At 40.9% G+C, this 24,052-nt stretch overlaps 1 protein-coding gene across 5 annotated transcripts in view; it reads left to right on the top strand.

Annotated features, from left to right (window-relative positions):
- Nucleotides 1–23,839, top strand: part of GRAMD2B (GRAM domain containing 2B) — a 62,125-nt gene extending 38,286 nt beyond the window's left edge. For 4 of the 5 annotated variants that reach the window (XM_054031819.1, XM_054031817.1, XM_054031820.1 and 1 more), the window contains 11 exons: nucleotides 1,056–1,122; nucleotides 3,905–4,008; nucleotides 8,054–8,149; nucleotides 9,236–9,307; nucleotides 9,415–9,495; nucleotides 10,172–10,283; nucleotides 14,064–14,186; nucleotides 14,381–14,468; nucleotides 15,081–15,185; nucleotides 18,662–18,755; nucleotides 22,482–23,839. In XM_054031819.1, the coding sequence (XP_053887794.1) occupies nucleotides 1,056–1,122; nucleotides 3,905–4,008; nucleotides 8,054–8,149; nucleotides 9,236–9,307; nucleotides 9,415–9,495; nucleotides 10,172–10,283; nucleotides 14,064–14,186; nucleotides 14,381–14,468; nucleotides 15,081–15,185; nucleotides 18,662–18,755; nucleotides 22,482–22,523 (984 nt within the window). In that variant the 3' untranslated portion in view covers nucleotides 22,524–23,839. Of the gene's footprint in view, nucleotides 1–1,055; nucleotides 1,123–3,904; nucleotides 4,009–8,053; nucleotides 8,150–9,235; nucleotides 9,308–9,414; nucleotides 9,496–10,171; nucleotides 10,284–14,063; nucleotides 14,187–14,380; nucleotides 14,469–15,080; nucleotides 15,186–18,661; nucleotides 18,756–19,317; nucleotides 19,379–22,481 lie in introns of all 5 variants that reach the window. The other variant, XR_008445374.1, reaches the window with a different exon arrangement.
- The last annotated feature ends 213 nt before the right edge of the window (nucleotides 23,840–24,052 follow it).

Below are 24,052 nucleotides of genomic sequence, written 5' to 3'. Positions count from 1 at the left end.
ATTCTTTTGGGAAAGTTCACCCATGGGATATTCTCTCCCTCCTCGCCCTTGCCCTCTGCATATCTATTCTAAATATAACACATCAGCTTACTGGTGCAGATACACTCATGTGGCAACATCTAGAACATATATTTCTCACTTTGAAATGTTCTTTGAGGTTTTTTTGTTTGCTGTCCTCCGATTAAGCTGGAGTATGGGTGTAGTTTTGCCCCCAGAGTTGAGTAGTGTTACTTCTCCTCCTGCCCTGCCTTTGTGAATTTCTTCACATCACATTAGATGGTACAGCCAGGGCCAGCACTTCTATTTAGGCAACCTAGGTGGTCACCTAGGGCACCAGGATTTGGAGGAGTGACATTTTGCTGCCCTCATAAGCAATTCAGCAGCGGGGGGTCCTTCCGCGCTCCAGGTCTTTGGCAGCAATTCTGTGGCGGGTCCTTCACTCGCTCCAGGACCTGCCGCTGAAGTGCCCCGAAGACCAGGAGCATGGAAGAACACACCTCCCACCCCCCCCCCGCCACAGAATTGCTGACGATGACCAGGAGCGTGGAAGGACCCCCGCCTAGGGCGCCAAAAACCCTGGCGCCGCTCCTGGGTACAGGTATAGAAGAAACTTCAACTCTAACTATGGAGTTACAACTAGTGCCTCCTTCTCTTCCATCTCTGCAGAAGATAGTGCTTTATCCAGACAGCAGAGCTGGAGGATTCTGTAAAGTTAGCAAAAAGCTCAGTATGGATGTACCACTCTCAAACCACTAAAACTAGTGCTATCTTTCTGTTGTATAAAGGTTGTACAAACACAAATAAAATATCACTGAGCTTTCTTCTTTTGAGGCGTTTAAAAGAAGAGCTATAAGGCAATCTTTTACTTCCAGAACTCTTGAATTTGAGAATAAGGGGGTATTTATTCATTTAACTGCATTTCTGTAGCACTAATCACCATAGTATCTGAGCATATAGAGGATGCTAAAGGAGAAAGCAAGTGTGCAGATTAAGGGGGGTAAATATATTTTAATGAAGGAATAACCAAAATGTGTTCTGTGTTTGTTTAATTTTAGTTCAAGGCAAATGCTCACTATCACAAGCTATTTCTGGATGTCCCAACTGGAGAGCCACTGAAGCAAAGTAAGTACCACACCATTATTTTATCTGCCCCAGAATGCAAAGTGAATCCATGACAGGACAATGGAAGCTGTTGGTTATTCAAGATCCACTACATAAATGAACATCTGTTATAAGAGCAGTTTTAGCTGAATGGATTTATATATTCACAAGGCCTGTTTCTCCATCTACTCAGTGTTCCAGTGGGAATCTTGCAGAATTTAAACACATCATTCCTTTGTTTTCAGTTGTCAGGAGATGTTTGTGAATCATAACCTGTGATGTGATTGTTTTGCACTTCCAAATAGAAATAACCAAGATTTACACATTCTACTTGGTTACTACTGACTAATACTACCAAAACCTGCAGTAGAGGTGTGAGAGAACTGACCAAATTATTAGTTCATTCTGAAGACATTCAAGTATGTAAAGCTCTTAAAGTTCTGGCAAACTTTGTGTCCTATTACCTGGAAATACACAGTGATCAAGCTCAATCCCTTTAAATTTCAGGTGTTGGTAAGAGAAGTAGTGGGTGAGAGGGTGTTAAACTTTAAAAGTTTATATAGCGCCATAACTATATAAGAGCACAAAAGATGCACAGCTTGTGGCAATAATTTAAAAGAAGGAATAGCAACTCCGCGTGTGGTCAGCACACACTACATAAATGGGGGAGGTGGGATTGTTCTGTAGCCGTAACATAAAACGCATCCTATTCAAATGCGTATCTCTCAATCTGCTTTGAGACTAATCTACATGATTCATATTGTATTTAGTGGGTTTAGAGAGAGAAGTGGCCAACACGCCCAAGAAATCTTCTTGTTTTCAGTATGTGGTAACCTGAAATGAGCATAATATATTCATAGGAAGTAAGTGGAAGTCATTGTGTAAGGTACTTTAATCTTTGGAAGCTTTTTCACATTGTGTATCTTGTTGTATTCCTCAATGGAAGGTTTTACATTTAAGTTCAGAATGTGTAAGAAACTTCCTGAATTCTTCTTAACTCATTTGGCTCATCCCTATTTACAATGCATTTTTAATACCTTGAAGATTTATCAGAGTTCAAACTAATACAGGTTTGAGCTCTAAAGATTTTTCTGTGCATAACTAAGTCTTTTGTGTGCTTTAAAGAGATTTATAGATTTATTTTTATGAATAGCACAGGACTTTTTTTTTTTTTTTTTTTTTTTTTTTTAAAAGCACCTCTGCTCATCTTGTAGTTGCCAACCCTGCAGGATCATCCTGGAGTCTCCAGGAATTAAAGATTAATCTTTAATTAAAATTATGTCATGTGATGAAACCTCCAGGAAATACGTCCAACCAAAATTGGCAGTCCTAGCAGGACTGCAGGTATAAAGGTGCTGAATAATCATAGGACTGGAAGGAACCTGGAGAGGTCATCTAGTCCAGTCCAGTCCCCTGCACTCCATAGTAGGACTAAGTATTAACTAGACCATTCCTGACAGGTGTTTGTCTAATCTACTCTTAAAAATCTCCAGTGATGAGATTCAACAACCTCCCTAGGCAATTTATTCCATTGCTTAATCACCCTGACAGTTAGGAAGTTTTTCCTAATGTCCAACCTAAACCTCCCTTGCTGCAATTTAAACCCATTGCTGCTTGTCCTGTCCTCAGACGGGAAGAAAAACAATTTTTCTCCCTCCTCCTTGTAACAACCTTGTATGTACTTGAAAACTGTTATCATGTCCCACCTCAGTCTTCTCTTTTCCAGACTAAACAAACCCAATTTTTTCAATCTTCCCTCATAGGTCATGTTTTCTAGACCTTTAATCATTTTTGTTGCTCTCCTTTGGACTCTCTCCAATTTGTCCACATCCTTCCTGAAATGTGGTGCCTACAACTGGACACAAATACGCCAGTTGAGGCCTAATCAGCACGGAGTAGAGCAGAAGAATTACTTCTCGTGTTTTGCTTAGAACACTCCTGCTAATACATTCCAGAATAATGTTTGCTTTTTTTGCAACAGCTGTACACTGTTGACTCGTATTTAGCTTGTGGTCCACTATGACCCCCAGATCTCTTTCCGCAGTACTCCTTCCTAGGCAGTCATTTCCCATTTTGTATGTGTGCAACCAATTGTTCCTTCCTCAATGGAGTACTTTGCATTTGTCCTTTATTGAATTTCATCCTATTTACTTCAGACGAGTTTGTCCAGATCATTTTGAATTTTAATCCTATCCTCCAAAGCGCTTGCAACCCCTCCCAGTTTGGTATCGTCCGCAAACTTTATAAGTGTACTCTCTATGCCATTATCTAAATCATTGATGAAGATATTGAACAGAACCGAACCCAGAAATGATCCTTGCAGAACCCCACTCGTTGTGTCCTTCCAGCATGACTGTGAACCACTGATAACTACTATCTGAGAATGGTTTTCCAACCAGTTTTTCACCCACCTTATAGTAGCTCGATCTAGGTTGCATTTCCCTAGTTTGTTCATGAGGTCATGCAAGACCGTATCAAAAGCTTACTAAAGTCAAAATATACCACGTCTACTGCTTCCCCCCCCCCCACCCCCTCCCCATCTACAAGGCTTGTTACCCTGTCAAAGAAAGCTATCAGGTAGGCTTAACACAATTTGTTCTTGACAAATCCATACTGATTGTTCCTTATCACCTTATCTTCTAGATGTTTGCAAACTGATTTCTTAATTATTTGCTCCATTATCTTTCCAGGTACAGAAGTTAAGCTGACTGGTCTGTAATTCCCTGGGTTGTCCTTATTCCCCCCACCACCACCACCCCCTTTTTTTTTTTTTAAATCTAATGTAATATATCTGTGTTTATAGGTTTTACCTGTGCTCTACAGAAAGAAATTCTGTACCAAGGAAAGTTATTTATATCTGAAAACTGGATTTGTTTCCATTCCAAGGTCTTTGGTAAAGACACCAAGGTTAGTAGCATCTCTGTGTACAAAAAAGCAATGTAATTCTCTGGGATCTTGGTGATTTCTAGAAATTCCCGCTCTTCTAATATGCACGAGTGGTGTTAAGCCTCTTATCTTCTTGCTTAAGCATTACTGAACACTAACAACTATATTGCAGTAATGCCCAAAAGCACCCGTCAGCCATTGTGCTGTACAGTGTGCTGTGTGCAGTCTCAAAAGCCCGAAGATGAAGTGGGGAAGGAGAAGAAAAGTCATTCAATATGCAGTGATCAGAGTACTGACAAGCCCACATCATGTTAGTTCCAGGTCTGAATTTTTTTAATGTTTGTTTATAATTGTTACTTGCACTACAAAATCTAGAGGTGTTGCGGGGGACACTCTGGGTAGAAGTGGAAGATAGGAGAGAAATATAAGGGGGGAAGGAAGAGACAAAGCTGAGAAGCACAATGGACAGGGAGAGTGGGGTTTGGGAGTTGAGGAGGTGTGGAAAGGTCGGGGAAACACGTTCTCCCAACCATTGCTGTTACTCCCTATGTGGAGTGGCGAAGGGAGGCCACTGGACCCAGTGCTCTGTATTCTTGCCTGTGAGTCTGCTGGGAAGGGCAGAGGTGGGTTGTGGAAGTACAGACTTACCCCTGTACTACCTGTTTGGGGAAAGAGTTCTGAGAGATTTTCATGTGTGACGTTCATCTAGTTGTTGTTTGTTGAATCATGGTGTGATAGTTCCAAGTAAGTCTTGGGCCCCATTGTAGTAGGCACTGTACGTATGGATAATAAGAGATGGTCCCTGCCTGAAGAGATTTCTGTTTTCAACATAAACTTTGCCCTGACTTCTAGTCCTTGGGATCCCACTGAAACAAATCAGTGTAGCTGAGTTTTGGGCGGTAGTTCTTTTTAGTGGGAATACTGTGCTCTGAACGTGTAAAATATTTGTACGTTTCCTTGAATGAGAATAAGATTTAGATGCACACCCTTTCTTCCTTCTATAATTACTAGGGTGCTGATGCCATACCTTTTGACTTAGTTAGAGAAACAGATTAAAAAGTTATCAGCCCAGGAAGGAAATCAGGTCAAAGGCCTTAATAGGACACCTGATATTTGGAGGAATTTTTTTTAAGAATGTAAAATAGATTTAAAGAATGATTAATGATAAATTGTTGTTCATAATAGTTGCTTATTGCATTTGCGTGTACTATTACATGACTCACGTAACTGAGTTGTTTGTTGTGAATTAATAGATTGCATTAGTCATAGTTATTTTTTGACATGAATGGGGAAATGGCACAAGTGTTTAATAACAGCCATATAGAACAAATAAGGAAGCTGAAATTAACAAAAGGATCATGTTGTGCCACCCTTGCTCACTGAGTACAACCTTCCTTGGCAAGTAGTTCCATTGAAATTAATGAGACGACTTGTAGAGTAAGCTGATACTCAGCACAAGTAAAAGGGGCAGATTTTGGCCCAAACTGAAGTTCAGCTTTGAAGTATGCAAGCTAACATACATGAGGAAATGTAATCCGACATACTCTCACTCAATGGGAGGGATAAACCTTGGGAAGTCAGTAATATGGAAAGAGACTTAGGAATTAGACATTTAGCTATGTGTTATGATTTCAAAATACATCCATATAGTTTTTGGGCTGCATATGGTACACAAAAACATCCCATCATAGTGCAAGGGGCTATACGGTCTCTCTATATATGACTGTGATACAACTGCACTAGGTTACCTGTTGGAAAGATATTGAGAAATTGAAGGGATTCAGAGAAGAGTAACAATGCCTGCCACTTCTGGGCTATGCAGCAACCACAAATGTTCCCAAGAGTGAATCACACTTCTGAATCACCATTTCGGTTTATGCTGCATAGTTTGTTTGTTTCCAAGTTGCCCATAATTTCAGTCCTCTGGACAGTGAGTATTGTAGATGGATAGCACAGATTGGTAGAAGTGAAATGGTCTTACAGTGATTCTCCCTGGTAAACAATTGCTGGCATAAGAGTGTAGGAAATGGGTAATCCATCCCACTTACTTTATTTTTCCTCTTTTTGAACTAGGATATCACAATTAATATCGGTCATCAAAATTAGTATGAAGCAGAAACTTCATTAAACTTTAATGCAGTCGGGATGACTCTATTTGATGAAGTTTGCAGAATATCTTTTTTATTGACCTATTTCTATTTAAATATCTTTATTTAATAATGCTGACAGTAAGAGTCATTTTCCAGAAAACAATTACAAGCAAAGCCCTGTTAAGAAATTCTTACCATCTAACTACACAACATATGATACAAACAAAGGGGAAAGGCTTAGGTGCTGGAACTAGGGGTGCTGTGGGTGCTTCTGCACCCCCTGGCTTGAAGTGGTTTCCATCATATACAGGGTTTACAGTTTGGTTCAGTGGCTCTCAGCATCCCCCCCACACCCTACAAATTGTTCTAGCACCCCTGAGGAAAGGTAAAGAAAGCAGGTTGAGGTAAGCAGGCTATTTTCAGTAGAGATTTAAAGAAGTGGGTTAGAGGCATTCCGGTCATGATGTGAAAACAGCGTAGTAAGCAGGCCAAGTAGAAGTTCAGGGTGTATGTGTAATATATATAATACACACACACAATTGAGAATTGGAGATGGGCCAGAGTTCCAAATTTTGGATCCAAGTCTCCCAAAAACCTCAGAGGTGTTTTGAACTTGAAGCTTTGATTCAGGCCCATCTTTTTATCAAGAAACTTATTAGCAATGGCTTTTGATCAAAGTGGCCTTGACCTCTTCTCTAGCCTTTAGGGTGAGGGTAGAATATCCATTTGGTTAGCCATACCTAAAATGGTGAATGACAAAATGTCATACCCAGGCTAAACATAAGCAAAAGCATTGGTGGTGATAGGAGTGTTCGCCAAAACATAATGAGACCATTTCATGTCTCAGTGCTGCTTTCCTTAGCTTCTGTTTATGAAGAGCCTCTAACAACTAAAAGGTGATAGGAGACTTTTTATTTATGGAATAATCTATTTCAATTTATTATAATTCTTAGTCTGCAGTACTATATGCTTTCAATTCAGTGCTATGAAAGGTCATTTATTAACCAAATTTTAGACCCATTCCCCTCTCTCCTAATCTCTTGCATGTCTTAGTCTCTCTGGACTCTGCATCAGTCAGAAGTGTAAATAACAGAAATTTTAACAGGGTGACCATTCCATCCTCTGTATAGCCTGAAGTGTCACATCTGCCTGTCTTGCTGCCAGTCTTTTATTGGAAACAGAGCCTGCCCTTCATGCTCTCTCTATTAATATGGGATTTTGAAGTGGGACCAATACCAAACTCCTGAACTAAAACACCCTGAAACTTGAGAGAGTCCTTGTTAGAAACCAAACTTTGTGATCAAGCATATGATCTCACTAACGAAGGCAAGAAGGAAAAGTATTGAAAGTACTGATTTATTTGCAAAAAGGCTGGACAGCATACATGGAGATGTTTATATGTAGCATGAGTGGGCTAAATCCTTTTAGTTATGCTGAAAGATCTGAACTGTTTACTCAGCTGCTTGCCACAAACTAGGCACTGTATAATTAGTGGGGTAGAGTTTGAAATATGTTGATTCTTTGACCTGTATCTCCTGTAAGCTATGTTCTGGAATGTTTCTTCTCCTAAATAGTCTGCTATGGGACCTTGCTTCTTTTACACTATTTGCTGACCAGATATTCTTCAAAATTAGAATAAATTCAGATCTCTTCTGAAAATTCTAGACCCCAGAAATGGGGGGAGAGGAATTGCTTTGGTTTCTTACATGCTTCACTAACTTTTGTTAGTGTAAAACATAGCTGATGAATTAACATTTAGACTTGAGTAAAATCAAAAAATAGAGTTCCTTACATCAACCCACACCTATTGTGTGTAACAATCAAAATGGGGCTCTGGAAAAGATGTAGTGTTTCAGCATACTTGATCTATGTTAGTGGATTGGTTTTCACACAAACTGCTATTTGTATATAACCAATAAGGTGATTGAAGTATTATATTATTTTGGCACTCTAACAACATGATGATTTCATTTCAGATTAGTATTCCTGTGCTCTCGGTAACACTAATAAAGAAAACCAAAACTGCCCTTCTGGTGCCAAATGCTCTGGTCATAGCAACAGTCACTGACCGGGTAAGTGTAGAGTTATCTTTGACCTCTCTTGCTTTCGTCTCTCCTTACTCCTAGAATTTGTCATGGTGGAATCTTGAGGGAGCAGTTGCCAGGTGGCTGCTCAGAATATCGAGGCACAGACTAGTCCCATGTGGCCATTTTACGGTCACAAAACCAAGCCCTATAGGATTTGACCAACTCTATGGCCTGAAGCACCCCTCTGAGGGGATCTTCTCTTTGCCTGTCCTGTGGGAAAGGGATGCTTCAATCTTCCAGAGTACCATATTTCCCCTGGGACCCACAGAAGATGCAGCTCTGCAGGGTATTGAGAGAAGACGGGGGGGTATAGAGAAGCAGGGCACCAGCAGCTCTACATGGACCTACAAACCTCCCAGATTACTACCTGGCAATCCAGGATGGAACTAAAACAGCTGAGGAAATTAATCTATTTTGGGAGCCCTTTATGCAACTGCAGGGAGTCCTATCTAGTGGCAGCAGGGCTTGGAGGGAAAAGTATCATCTACTGGATCAGCAGCCCCACCTCCTACAGCACCTCTGGCTCTGCTTGGTGATCTCCAGTCCAACCAGTAACAATCTAATCTAGTTCAGTTACAACATAATAGCAGCCCATGTTGGTATTCAGGATTGTTTCTTATTTATTTATTTATTTTATTTTCAAAAAAACCTGAGAACTCCTACAATATCTATGCATTGGAAGGGGTCTGATTTTTTTCAATATAATTTGACCAGGGAGGGGATGGGAAAAGCAAGTTGATTTTTTTTTTTTAACCCAGACTTTGAGTGGGATGGGGAAAATATACTGCACCTAGTCTTATAGTTCTTACCCAGCAAAACTTCTGAGTTTTTTTACCTGGGTGTAGACTGCAGGCTTTGGCAAATTATGATAGGCCTAGTCCACGTTTCTTTGTAAAACTCTTAAACTGTGTTCTTTACTTCATATCTTCTAGGCCTTTCTTTACTATCTCAGGCCTTTGAAAGTAATTGCTGAACCAGCAAGTGCACCCTGTTAATAACTGATGAGATGAAACTTGTGCAAAATCTTTTTTTCAAACAATAATTATGTAAATTATTACTTTTGTCTTTCAGTTCATATTTGTCTCCTTGCTCTCCAGAGACACAACCTACAAGCTATTAAAATCTGTCTGTAGCCACTTAGAGGTAAGTATTGACAGAGTGAAGTTCAGTTATGTTCTTTATGACTGCTTTTTATTTTAAAGATTAGCAATTAAATAACAAATTTTTTTTATTTAAAAATTGGCTTTCAGGATATAAGTGTTGGCAACAGTCCCAATCCTTCTTCCGCCGAAAACAGCTTCAGGGCCGATCACCCTATGACCCTGCCTTTGGTAAGATGACTTATTTTGCTTTTGATAAAGTTCCATTTATTAAAGTCCAAATTGTCCAAACTCTTCTATTGTCTCAAACTGAAGGAAAGCTTGACACACACACACATTCTGTCACCTCAGAAATCTCTGAATGAACTGAGTGGTTGGTGATACCAGCATAGATGTAATCTTCTCTCCACAAGAATGATACATGAATAGATGTGATGTCTGTATATGTGCTCTGAGTATATAACCATGCCCATTATTAAGGTCTGTATGTGGGCTGTGCACTGACTTGCATTTTTCTTCCTTTCCACATGCCTGTATTTCCAGCAGTCATTCTTTCACTATGCTCTGTGCTAATTTAGAGTTGCAGTAAGCGGCTTCCCTTGTCATTGAAGGCAGAATAACAGGCTTCTCAAAGCTTCCCCTTGCAAACTTTCCCCTACATGCCAGGTCAATTCGTTGGTCTGAAGAAAAGCTGCTGTTCAGTAGCTGACATACGCTGTAATCAATGACCAAATAGCTCAAGCTACAGCTATACTAAATTCTTCATCTATAGAGTGACACCTTTTAATTTCTGCTGCTCTGGTTACAGATTTCAGATGCAAGTAACCCAAAGTAAAGGAGTAAAAACAAATAATCTTCATAATTTTAGGCCTGGCCTGGTCTTTTCCATTACTTTTTGTCCCTTCAGGATTTCAGTGAAGACTACTCAGATTTGGATGGTATAGTGCACCATCGGAGACAAGAGTTGGAAGAGTCTAGCAGTACTGGCTCTCAGACCCCTGAATCGGAATGCTTCCAAGGTCAGCATAATCTTGATATTTTAAGACTGACAGTATTTAGAGCACTGTTTTCCAAAGTGTGGGGTATACCCTCTGAAGGATAGGTGACATGAAAGGTTACCTTGAGAGTACAGATGGACGTCTCAATTGTTCTCCAGAGTCTCAGCTTTGATTTTAAAAAAATGCCTAGCTATTATGGGTTGTGGAGAAAACCTTCAGAACATAATCCAAGTGTAACCAAGGCAAAGACATCTGCCAGAGTCTGCTGGCAGCCTGAAGCAATGGTGCTGAGGTGTGAACTGAGCCATTCATTTCAATGGGTGCTAATTCAGATGCTAATGACCATGTTTTAGAGATCAACCTTCCCCATCAAAGCATTTAGGAATGGAGAGGAAGTATCATACTATGAAGATCTACATCATGTTTTCCCAAAGTGTGGTTTGGGTGGAGAAGAGGAAAGAACAGAAGATAGATAAATTAAGATGTGTAGGCCTTTAATGTTACATCCAGCTTCCAGCCATTGGGGGGTGTTATGTCTTTGCTAGGTTAGAGTGCTCTTTACCATCAAAAACTTTCTTTGCATATAGGTACTTATAAGTACCCCTTAACCTTCTTTTAAATATGCTAACAGATCAAGCTGCTTTACTCTTGCTTCAGGCATATTTTCCACACCTTGAATCATTCTTGTAGTTCTTTTCTGAATCCATTCCAATCTTTTAACCTTCTTTTAGAGGTCTGAACACCAGAACTGAACCTGGTAGTCTAGCAAGAGGAAGCATGATCCAGTTTAAGGTGCTAGACTGGAATTTGGATTCAGTTCCCTGCTCTGCCTCAGACTTCCCATGGGACCTTTGGCTTTGTTCCCCAGTTCTCTATCTGCAAAATGGGGTAGTAGTACTTCTCACAGGGATGTTGTGAAAATAAATACATTAAAGAATGAGGCACTCATTTACTATGGTAATAGGACCTATATAACCACCTTAGATAGATAGTAATGGTCTAAGCAATACCCTATACAGACATAAGGCCACTTCCCTATTTCTTCTTAGTATTCCTATTTGTTAGGCTTCTCAGGGTATGTCTACACTCCAGCTGGGAGCATGCTTCCCAGAGCGAGTAGACAAGACATGCATTAGCTCTACTCAGTCAAGCATTCTAAAAATAGCTGTGATAGCACAGGCAGTGGCTCAGGCTAACCACCTAAGTACAAACTTACCTGGACCCCTTGGGTATGTATTCGGGCACCTAGTCTAAGCTGCCACCCATACTACCCCCAGCTATGTAGATATTTCTAGCACACTTGCTCAAGCAGAGCTAGCATGTGTGTATCTACTCAGACTAGAAAGCAAAGCAAAGCACTTACATTGCAAGTCTTTTTGTACAGGGTCAGCCCTATGTTTTTCTGTCGCCCAGGCACAAAATATTTTTGGTGCCCCCGAGCATGGTGACTTGCCACCCCTCAATGTTGGCACTCAGGGCAGCCATCCTGGTCTCCTGTCCTGAGTCTGGGTTTGTCTTTGCAAAGTTGAGGGCATTAAACTCTTTTCCTAGGATCAGGAATCTAATTTCCTTTTCACTTAGAGTGACTGGGGTGATTTGTATATGCCTTTGTACCGGAAACCAGATTAAGTTCACAAAATATTGTCTACTGCATTAATTTTCAGTTTTATATGTCAAGTAGCAATGTAACTTCCTCCTTCTCTGCTGACCCATTCCTAATATGAACAGCTGAATTCCTGCTTTATCCCATATTAGTTTAAGTAAATACGTGCTTTTGTGTCATGGTGCAAGATAGACAAAACAAAAACTATTTATCCTTGAAGCCTTGGGAAGTATCGCAGATGTTTCTGTTTTTCCACCATTTTCTTAGAAGAGGCTGGCTTTGGGCATATGAGCTTATTCACTCAAGGTTCTTTGAACAGTATCTGCAAATGCCTTAATATATACAGTTATCCTTCCTTAGCCCTGTGTTTGCTTGATGTAATTGCTTTCTGTAACCAGTCATCCCAAAACATTGCAGGAGGAGGGTGGGAGGCGAAGAGGATTTTGCTGCATCCTTTAATTATAATGGGAATAGTGGAGTGTCAATCTCTGCAATCTAAAGAAATAAGGCAAAAATCTGCTGTTACACTAGTGTAAGTAGTGCCAATGTGCCCTAAGTGTCTAGTACTTGTAATGTTGTTTTATGCCTCCTGGGCCATTCTGTGTTCTGCCTTGCAATTCCAAATCATTATCTGTATCACATGAAAAGCCATTTTAATAACAGTAACTTCTAATGAGGCAGTGTATCCATCCTCTTTTTTGTTTAGAATAGCCTAAATTATTTTGGGGAAACTGTTCTGTGCTAATCAGGAGGTCAGACTAGATGATCACAATCCTCCTTTCTGGCGTTAGAATCTAGAATCAATTAACTGGGGTTAGGTTTAATTTGGTAGGGCTTTTTTTTACTTTGTCACAAAGTTTGAAGCCCTTCCCCCTCCCCTCCCACCCATGTTTACCAAGTGGGTTTCTGAAACGATTATTTGGTGGTGTTAGGGAGCAACAACTAAACTGCTGTGTTGCTACCACCCGCTGAACACATTTCAGTTTCAGCTCACATCTCCATGGCAGTATTGCTATACCACCAGTGATATGGCCAACTTTCCTAATACTTGCGTTCTCTAGGCTGCTTTGAGAGTGCAGAATTCTGTCCTGCAGGAACTAAGAACTTCCTTGTACTGCTCTATTCAAAGTGCACTTCTCTAACCTGCTTTCACAAGTAAAAGCCCAGCATCCCATTTTTAAAAAAACTTAGTGCATCATTGCAGCATACTCAGATACCACAGTTACAGGTATGCTATCAGAACCTGAACTGAATATAATTAAATTGGATTCCTAAATATAGCTATCCTCCAATTTCCAGCAAAATAAATTGGCAGTCATCAAAGAGAATGGCTGGTCAGTGTGTGGCTAATGGCAGGACTTGTGATTTGGTCACATTGACCTGGTAGCTTGCTATTTTGGTGAAAACCACAATTATTTTCAGTGTTCTTCATTTCAAAAGGGCAGGTTCTAGGATTAGTAACCATGTCATCAACATTTCACTTCCACTCATAATATAGAAAACCTTCTTTTAGGACTAAATATTTGTTTGTACCTACTTGAAGAGGAGATAGGAGACTGTTTTTTTTGAAAATTATATTTCCTTTTTGCTTTCCTCCAACAAAAAATGAATAGTGGACACACTTGTGCTTCTGCCCAATATATGCCTGCATTCAAGTACTTAAAATTCCAAGTACTCAGATTTTGTGAGAACGCCATTGCAAGAGCAAAATTTTAATTTTAATACAAAAAAAAGAGAGAGCCACCGTTTAGAATATTAGGAAGCAAGCGTGTTTATTGGAGCTACCCTTTTTAAAAAGTAGTAGTGATCCAATGCCCCAAAGTTAATGATATTGCTACTGCAGTGGTTTGGATCACTACTATAGAATATTTGTGTCTAGTATTTGTACATGTTCTTCACTGATAGATGACAACCCTCATGAGCTTTGCAGTTAACTTTAAACTTGCCAAAGGAGCTTGAAACTTGAATACATTATATCAAAGCATTTCACCACTGCTTTTTTTTAGCTTGTAAAATATGTAGAACTATTATGCAGATTGTACTAAAATCTTAAGATGAATCTTCTAATTAAGCCACCTGTATCCAGATCCCAGAAGGGCTTCCCTTCCAATCTTCATATTGGGGGAAACTGTCTAAGCTGACCTTAATCGTTTCCTTTGTGCTTCGTTTAATTTAAAATCCAATCTTGTTTTTGACAGATTACCATGTCATTGAGACCCAGACTCATCTGAAAGTTTCCAAGGCAGAAGCAAAGTCTATCCATACAGACATACTCAGTAAACATATGCCTGAAGGAACAGGCAGGAACATTCCCAGAAATGGTAAAGAACCAAAGCTAGATCTTCAGCATGTATAAATTGGTATAGCTCCACATACGTGCAGGCAGCTAAACCAGTTTACATCAGTAGGGTATCTGTCTCTCACTGTTTACATCCTTTGCCACATATTTGCAGTCTCTTTTGTTGTGTTATGTCAGTCCAGTTTGATCAAAATAATTCTGTTCTTCTCACGACAGGCCAGGCTGGAGCCTTTGGATTCTTCCACAGAGTGAAGTCCCACAGATTTTTGTCTCTGAACCACATACTTGTTTTCTATGCAGTTCTGTAAGTGAACCGTTTTTTACCAAAACCATCAGAGTCTCCTCATACCTTTATTACACCAGTCTTATAACAGTGTTGATTTCAATGGAGTTGCACCCCCGCCCAGTGTAAAACTAGAAGCATGTTTAAAAGTCTGTTTCTTCATTCCTCCTTGTTCGTGTACCAGTAATAGGATTTTACAGTAAAATTTATTCTGCTGCATAAAAGCCAACAGAAGAATACCATTTTTTGTGAACTTTCTAAATTGCTCAAAGAAGTGATCCAGGGTAGGTGTGGATTTTATAGCCTATGCCCTATAGAAGCCTCTAAGGGTGATTGTGACAGCTAAGTTTAAGAACACTACATAAATGTCCATCCAAATAACAATTAGCACTGCTGTAGATTCTAAGGATGAGATTTTTCAAAGCTACCTGAAACATGGGGGCAGATGAATTGAGTCCAATGCTCTAAGGCAGCTTTGAAAATCCCACGCTAGGAATTGTACAGTGTACAAATAATAACTTTATTCATTGATTTTTAAAACAAGTACTGTCAAACTTCTTTTCGGATACATCTGTCTGAGGGTGTTATTCTCCAACTAACGCAGCTGTCTTGTCATTTATTTTTCCCCTGCAGTGTCTGTGTCCTAGTCTTTTCTACCTTCTACATGAGATATAAAATCAATGCTCTGGAGGAACGGCTAGTCTCCATGGCTTCCTTTGTTGACTCCCATATTAATGAGTAAGAAGGCATCATTTTTAAAGGAGAATAATATTCTTCTGTTTTACACACTAAGCTCTGCTGGACACCTATCTTCTTCAAAACCTCATGATAATTGATGACAATTTAGTGCTATGCAGTTCTTGAGCCTGCATTAGTCGCATCTCATAACTTCCTCTGTTTCTCAGGAGCATTGGGGTACTTCAAGAGAATTCAGGTATAACCTGGATTTAAGCAAATTTCAGTTAATTGGGAGTAAAGGTTATACAGAGTGTTATGGGACAATATAGAGTTGTACTGTATTCTCCCTTCAAAGAGGCATATTTCAGAGTTCCTGAAATTGGCTGATTTGCAAAGGAAACCTTTATTCTCCAGGTGCTATCTGGCTAGCCTTGGATACTTCAAAACCTGCAGGCAGGTTCCTCTGATTGTGTGCGTTGTGGGGAAGAGGGTTCCTGAAGTTTTGGGCTACCTTCATCTTCAGGCTACACCAATCCTACTGCACTAATACCCCATTTTGTGATGCAGCACAAAGAAAAGGGGAAAAATTGACTCCCTCAAGAATCTGGGCTGCTCTGGGTGCCAGTGTGGCCATCATCAGCATAAATTAGAGCAGTCAAAAGGTCCTTTAATTTACGGCAGCCTCCTGAGGGCCGCCTATAGACTGCTACACAGTTCAGAGCAGGCTGGAGCCCCCATAGTGCTCCCCCTCCACCGGAAATTGTTACGGCCACTTATGGCTGCTGTGTGCTGTGCGTTCACTAGGGGAATTTTCCCATGACTCTTGTGGCCCAGTGCCATTCCCTCAATGTTGCAGCAGCGTGCAGAGCTCAGGTCAAGGGGAAAATTTGTCCCGAGTGGCTGTTTTCTTGCTTCATTGATTTAGGCCTGATCTATATTAGAAGGGGTTTGCTGGTATAGCTATACTGGTATAATTATATTGGCAACCCCCCTACTGGGGACATAATTTATATAGACAAGAGGTTTGGTTTTTTTGTTTGTTTTGGTTTTTGTTTTTTTTAAGGTATTTTATTTGAAAAACTGGTATAAGACATAAGCTATACCAGCTCAAGGACTTTTTTGTCATTATAACTGCATCTACACTAAGGCTTTATCAGCATAGATATGTTGGTAGGGGCTTGATTTTTATTTTTATTTTTTTTCCCCCACACTCCTGACTGACTTAGCTCTCCCAGCAAACTTTGAAGTGCAGACCTAGCCTTAAACTGTTACGTATATTAATGGGGCAAGCGGGGGAAGTAGATAGGAAAATACAAGTGATTCAGTTAATGTCAGTATCAATAACCTAATCCACTAACTCATGAATATTTATTCTTACTGACTAGTATGTACTATGAATGTCTATATTGCACTAAAAAACATATAAAAGGTCAGATCTAATAAGCATTTATTTCTAGTGCAGCCAATTCTGGTATTCAGGGATCATTCAATGCTTAAGGTGCTTGCAAGAGATCAAGTTTATTCTGTGTTTGCTTCCAGTTGGCTGTGCTTAACAAGAGCTTCAGGGTGCCCACCCAGGCTCTGTCTGGTAATCTCAGCCATTGAAGGCACAATCCCCAATACCACACCAATAAACTCTCATCTGCACTTTCAGGTGGTTTAAAATAGATTTCCATGCACCAAAACAATGACCTCAGTTAATGGAAAAGGCAATAAAAAGTAAGTAGTGTGTGGAGAGTTTGGATTAACCCTTGGACCCTCCAAATGAACCTTCACCATCCTTGGTAAAAGGTAGTGAGCAGGGCCGGCTCCAGGGTTTTGGCCACCCCAAGCAGCCCCCCCCCCCCCAAAAAAAAGCCACGATCGCGATCTCTGGCGGCAATTCGGCAGGAGGTCCTTTGCTCCCAGCGGGAGTGAGGGACCGTCCACCGAATTGCCGCCGAATAGCTGGACGTGCCAGCCCTCTCCGGAGCAGCCGCCCCAAGCATCTGCTTGCCAGGCTGGTGCCTGGAGCCGGCCCTGGTAGTGAGGTACATAGTATATTTATAAGCAACTCACTAACCCTCCTGAGTTTCTTAAGCAAACACAGGGCCTGCTCCTCGTTACAACATAGTTCCCTCTCCAGTCCCATTTCTTAGCACCCGCTATGGCTGTTTGTTTTTAAAGACAAAAACAAATAACATTTCCTTTGCCAACCTCACTCTGTACCTACCTGTTGTCAGGAGCCAACCTAGTCTTCAGCACAGAGCAGGTGGGGGCTCCATGAAAGTCTGACAATACAGATTTCTCCCCAGGCTCCTCCTACACTCTGTCTGCTGCAAGCACTTGATTCCCAGGCTAAGGGAAGGAATGGGACCCAGCAGCAGGGAGACAGTTGTCCTTAAGAGAGCCAATTAGAGAAGAAATAGTTATTCCATAGCAGGTCCGAGCACAACTTGCTTCAGCTAGGGCTCCTGACCCAGCACTGGTCTGAGCCCCAGAAACTTAAGATCCTACCCAGACATAGAAATGCCTAGTCACTGCACCAAAACCACAGCTAGCTGGGTTCAAAGGTGACTATAATTGGGGAAACTGACCAGTTTTTTAGGGTTACATTCAAGAGTGGACTATATTCTATCCCTCATGTGATTGTGAGCCTTCCTAATCTAGCATGCAAAAAATTGTTAAAAATCAAATAGTAAACCAGAATGCAAAACTACAACAGCAGGTGTTGTACCTGGAAAAGTTGACATAGTCAGCCAGCTGGAGAAGCACCACCTGAAAAACAAGCAGCCAAAGGCTAAACCTAACACAAGGCAGTGCCATACCCGGAATGGGTGGACCTGTCTGCAAAGTATTGAAAGAGCCCAATCTCTTGGGTTAAGTTACGTTACACTTCTAACTCCATTTTCCTGGGGGAGTCATCCATGACAAAACACTCCCTGACCAACATTCCAGGCCACTTAGAAAAACTATTGCACCATTTAGGGTCCAATTCTGCTCTCAGCTACTTATGCAACTTCTACTGACAGTGGGGATAGTGTGCATCTATCAGAGAGCAGAGTTAGGCTCTTGATTATTAATTTAAAGGAGTAGGAAGGGAATAATGCCTTCTCTTAACTGGAATGTCTGGAAAGCTGTTCATCCACTGGTTTGTCCCTTATTTAGAGTTGTGTAAGACTGTTAAGGCTCCTTCAAACCACTTTGATAATGGAGGGAGGGTCATTCCAATGTGGTCCAAACTTTTAAAGGATAGAGAATGATCCTAATGTGCACTTTCCACTCTTTGTTTGGATCCATGTCATAAGACACAAGCATACTTACAGAAGGATTTTACTAATAAAAATGCTTAAGAATTTCCATCTTGGTTTCTGTAGAATTAGTCTGGTAAAGAATGTAGTCTGAGGGCACAAATTACATTACAGAAATACTGTGCTAAATAAGTATCGTACTAACAATGTTCCCATTCAAATCCTTCATTGCTCTCTTTATAGAACTTCTATTACATGTACTCATCTTCCCTTTCCTCCTTCACATCTCTTTCTTTTGTTTAACAGCCAGCCAGTGCAACAAGGCCTGGGATCCCATCTGCAAATTAATGCTGATGCCCTCTGTGGTGAACTAACAGCTAACCTCATAAAATTGGAAAAGGTAATTTATTGAGATGAATAATATTAGGTAAGTACTTAAATGCCCAGTACTCAGGATACATGATGATCACAATAGGTTTTTGTCAAACCACTGATGCTTCTTTCCCAAAAGTACTAGACCCTCCAAGATTTGCTTTTGTAGATCTCGGAACAGCATCTCTGGAAGAGTGTGCACCACCTTCCTGAGGTGAAACAGTTCTTGGACAAATGCATAAATTAACAGTTAAGCCTGAGCATGTGTGTCAGTATATGTGAGTGCTGCTTTATGAGAGGTTGAGAGATCAATTGCCATTTAATTACTTTGAAACCTCCAGTGATTTGTTGTTTATGATCAGTTAATGACCTTCATTTTTGGCTAGTAAGGCAACAGACTTTTGATATTACCTTTCTTAGGTAATATGTTTCTCCAGTCTGTTTTGTCCAAACAATAAAAGCTGCTGGAATGCCAGTGTCCACCTACAAAGTGGGTGTTTAGTAATGCCTGTTACTGCTTAGTAACATGAATGCACCAGCCATTTGTTCCCTGCAGATGACCTCTTCTCTTTTCCATTTACTAATTGCAGAACTAAATGTATTTGCTATCCCCAGCTGGAAAATCAAACAAAAACAAGACTAGGCAGGAAGGTATATTTTCACTCATTTACATTTTAAGTGCAGTAAACTGATAATTAAAACTAAGGTATTTTATTTTTTTCCATTGGCCCAGCATGTAAGTTGTATTTCTACTGTTATAACCCTTTATTTGAATTCCTACATACTACAGTCACATGAGTTTTTGTTTCTAAAATGTTGATAGCTTGCCAAGGTCTTTAATACAGTTTGTTTGTTTTTTCAGGTTGCATGTCACTGAGATTATTTAATATCCCTGCTAGCTATATGTCAAAGGTTTCAAAAACAACTTTGCTACCAAGGAAATGGGGCTTGATTCTCTCCTCAGTGTAAATCTGGAATCATTCCATTGACTTCATTGTCAATGTTTACTAGTTTAAAAGTAGTGAAGTGAGAGGAGATTACTCACTATATGGTAAGATCTAGTCAGAGACCTGCAATCTTGACCCACGTACACAGGCCAAATCATTACAATGGGATTTCTCATATAAAGACTAATGCTTCAGTTCAGCAAATCACATGAGCATGTTCTGAAGTCTCATTGATTTCAGTGGGATGTGAGCCTATGCTTTAAGTTAATGCTTTGCTCAACTGGGGCCAAAAGAATTGAACCCCTAAAGAGACCTTAACTGTGCGTATTTTCACAATTGTATTGTAAGTTGGCAGCAATCCAGTGGTCCTAGTGTCCTTTGAGCACAGGTTGTTGCATAGCAACAAACCTCTCAAGTAAAGAACTGCTAAACCTTAGCAAGCATCTAAGCTAACACTATGGAATAATTAGCTGTTTGCGAAAATTGTACTACTGGTTTGACATTCTGCTCTCATGCTAATTTTTTTTTTAGATGAGGAAAGTTATTAGTCCTGGTACCTGTACTTAATGTATGCTTTCCTCTCCTCATCACATCGTCCCCATAGACTTGCAGAAGTCTGGCCTTAAACCTACTCTCCAAAAGCCTTTTCAGAATTTGACCTGTTGCAGTGACCTCTTTTGAATGTGACCTTGTGGTTCTCACAGCTCTATTGAATTCCACACTTGTCGGCCACTGAATTCCCATTGGCTTAGTACCACAATATCTAGCACTTTTAGACTATTTTTGAAGGGCTTCATACAGTTTGGTTGCCAAATGTACCAGATGTATCCACCAGACAAGTGCTTGAAATGAAAAACCAAAAGGACTCGTGTGCCTCACATATATGAGCCCCAGGATCTCGGTTGACTCCTCTCCCTCTTCTGAGAAGGGAATAAAATTAAAATGCAGGCACTAGATTGATAGATTCTAGGACTGGAAGGGACTTTGAGAGGTCATCGAGTCCAGTCCCCTGCCCGCATGGCAGGACCAAATACTGTCTAGACCATCCCTGATAGACATTTATCTAACCTACTCTTAAATATCTCCAGAGATGGAGATTCCACAACCTCCGTAGGCAATTTATTCCAGTGTTTAACCACCCTGACAGTTAGGAACTTTTTCCTAATGTCCAACCTAGACCTCTCTTGCTGCAGTTTAAGCCCATTGCTTCTTGTGGGCTTAAATTTGTATATATTAACCTGGAAGCAGACTTCATTTTTTTTTCTTCCTTTCCCTCAGTGAACCCATCCCTGCTTTTTTTTTTTTTTTTTTCAACGGGTGTGTTTTGTGTGCCTCAGGGAAGTGGTGGGGGAGGGGGTATGATAACATGGCTTTAAGGTAACTTTCCACGATCCTGGGTCAACTGGGGGCTGGACTAGGCATGGCATAATCTTAGAGCAGCCTTAAGGCAGCTCCATATTACACCATCTGTAGCCAGTGGCTATGGCAGCTGAGGCTCTGACAGAACACCATGCGTCCCACCTTGACGTGCCCTATGCTAAAGTGGGGAGAGAAACAGGAGACATAGAGCTGGCTAAGCTAGCTTTGCACCATCCAATGGTTCCCTTGGGTAGCATTTTGGCTGCTTTGCACTGCCTTCAACAACACAAAGCAGCTGGGGCAGAGAATAGAGCCCAGTATCTTCTCCCTGGTGCTGGCTGCCACCTTACTTCTCCTTAAAGGAGTAGGCTAATTTCTGGAACATGGAATGTTTTACTTCATGATCTGTAGATTGTATCCTACTGTCCATCGGATGAGCTCACCAAAACACTTTGAATTTCCCACTTTGAAAAACCCAAAGGCTTTTGATAAAAATTCTGTAGATGTTTTCTTAAGATTTTGGCCACATATAAAGATGGTCACCATTTTTTTCAATTATCAAAAAGATCAATTATGAAATTTTGAAAAATTACAACATATTGATTAATAACTTAAAAAAGTTAATGAAATTAATTACTGGGTTTTTTCCAACTCTACTGTTAGTCATGGAATAGCCCTGCTCTTTCACTAGCTGAAACTTAGTGGAAGAGCAGGACAGCTATGGAATTTACCGAAAGTACTCCTAAATCCTGACACCTCAGTTCCAGCTTTCCAACTGAGTTTGTACCTGGCCAGGGCTGTCCCTAGGTGGGTGCGGGTCCAGGACAAAGGTGACAAGTTTCTAATCTGGGGGGGGCTCCCCCCGGCTCTGCCGAGTACCTGCCCCCACTCCACCCCTTCCCCCAAGGCCCCACCCCACTCCACTCTTCCCTGCCCAGTTCCGCTCCCTCCCCCAAGCACGCTTTTGCTCCCTTACTCCTCTCCCCTCCCCCGCAGTGCCTTCTCACACCGTGAAACATCTGATCCACCGCAGGCAGGAGGCGCTGATTGGCGGAGCCCACCGGCAGGTAGGAGGCACTGTGGGGAGGGGGAGGTTCTGGTAAGGGGGCTCCTCCTTGCCTGCCTGCCGCTTGCCTCCCCGTTTGCTTCCTCACCCCACTCATCCTCCTGCCTCACCTCCCCGCCCGCCTCCTCATGATTTTATAGACACGCAGGGACCCTCCAAAGCACGGGGCCTGGGGCAGTCGCCCCGATTTACCATACCCAATGGACGGCTCTGTACCTGGCTGATACACATGGATGTTGGGTTGACTTCAGGATAGCAACCATTCAAAAGGGCATAAATAGCAGTGCCAGAATTAAGTGGTGCATTCAAACTTGCACTGAAGAATGCTATTCACACAGTTAGAAAGCAGTAAGTTTATCTGAACCTTCTGTTCTTCTTTAAGATACAAAACAACTTACAAAGACTACTTGAAGATGGTGACTGAAACCTTCATGTTCTGGGCTACTTCATACCTCATTCTCCTGCGTCTGATAAGCAGCAGCAAACACTGCAGTGAACTCTGCAGGCTGGAGTTCGTGTTCCGTTTTTTTAATCTAAAGCCACGCTTCGACTGCTGCAGTAGCTTCTCCATCTCAAAAATCTGGCGTGGTTTATTTTTGTGCAATAAACTATATCTGTGTATTCTGACAATAATGTCTTTCCATTGTTTGTCTCTACTGATGTGTGACTATGATTTTTTTTATAGTTTGGGGCCAAATTCTGTTCTTGGTTACTCCAGTGTAAATCTGGAGTAACTCCCTTTATCTCAATATTTGTTTTTCATTTACATGGATGTGACTGAGCAGAATTTGGTCCTGGGTGTACAGCTACGGAACCATTATGTGCAAATGCTTGTTGTCTTTCAGACAGACACCTGTCTCTCTAATATTACTGTAGTTATGAATAAACACTCCATTTTTAGTTTTCTTTTCTTCTGCCCCAGTTCCCCAAAATCTATGTATGTGTCAAATACCTTCATGTCTGGTCTCTCTGGGCCTGAATCTCTGAGGTGCTGAGTGCACTCTGCTCCTTATGTGCCAGATTTTCAGCTGGTGTAAATCAGCACAACTCCATTCACTTCACTGGAGCTATACCAGATTAATACCAGCAGAGGATCTGGCCCATTGACTTCAATGGAAATTGAGTGCCCAGTAGATGACAAGATTAAACCCTATACAAACGCTCACAATTTCTACAGAATACCCCACCCACTATGAACTGTAGCTTCTGCAAACTCTTTACAAGGATAGTAGCCCAGTGTGCCACCTAAACAGTTTAAAATATCCAGTATATTTTTAAATCTATCATAACACAGTTTGCTCAGGATGCCCTTCAGTGCTAAGACGCTGTCAGCTTTTCAAAGGGTCGCATGAGGTCTTAGCTGTGCAGTTCCCATTCCAGTTACTGGGAGTCCCATAGCTAATTTGGTCATGGAAGATCCCACAGAGTCTATCGCCCTTACACAATGGGAATGGGCAAGTTAATGAAAATACAATGATAGAAACTATTTAATTGGAGTGAATAGAAGAAAAATAGGTGTCCCCTTGTTCTGTTGTTTTCACAGAGCCTTAAATGATGAAGTAACTGGTGATTTTAACTCTCTTCGGTTTACCAAGTGGGTTGGTTGGTTTTCATGAGGCAATATTTAGGGTAGCATAAGATAGAGCCAGTAAGTAAACAGATGTTTATATATGCATTTTTATAATCATTTCTGTGAAATGTACCTTATTTTGTTTAATAAAAAAAAAACTGTTTAAAAAAGTCTGGTGCTTACATGTGGAATGTACAAGCAAAATTGTAACAGTTAGTTTTATACTATAAACAAAGCTGATGTACAATATCATAGGGGTAGCCGTGTTAGTCTGAATCTGTAAAAAGCAACAGAGGACCCTCTGTTGCTTCTTAAAGCTGATGTAGGTTTTTGCGATCAGAAATGTTGCTCTTAGTGTGAATCCATTTTGTGCCTCTAAAATC

This window comes from Malaclemys terrapin, chromosome 6 (assembly GCF_027887155.1).
Source record: "Malaclemys terrapin pileata isolate rMalTer1 chromosome 6, rMalTer1.hap1, whole genome shotgun sequence".
Lineage (NCBI taxonomy): Eukaryota > Metazoa > Chordata > Testudines > Emydidae > Malaclemys > Malaclemys terrapin.
Note: the sequence above shows the minus strand (reverse complement) of the source record. Positions and strands in the feature narration are given on the sequence as shown.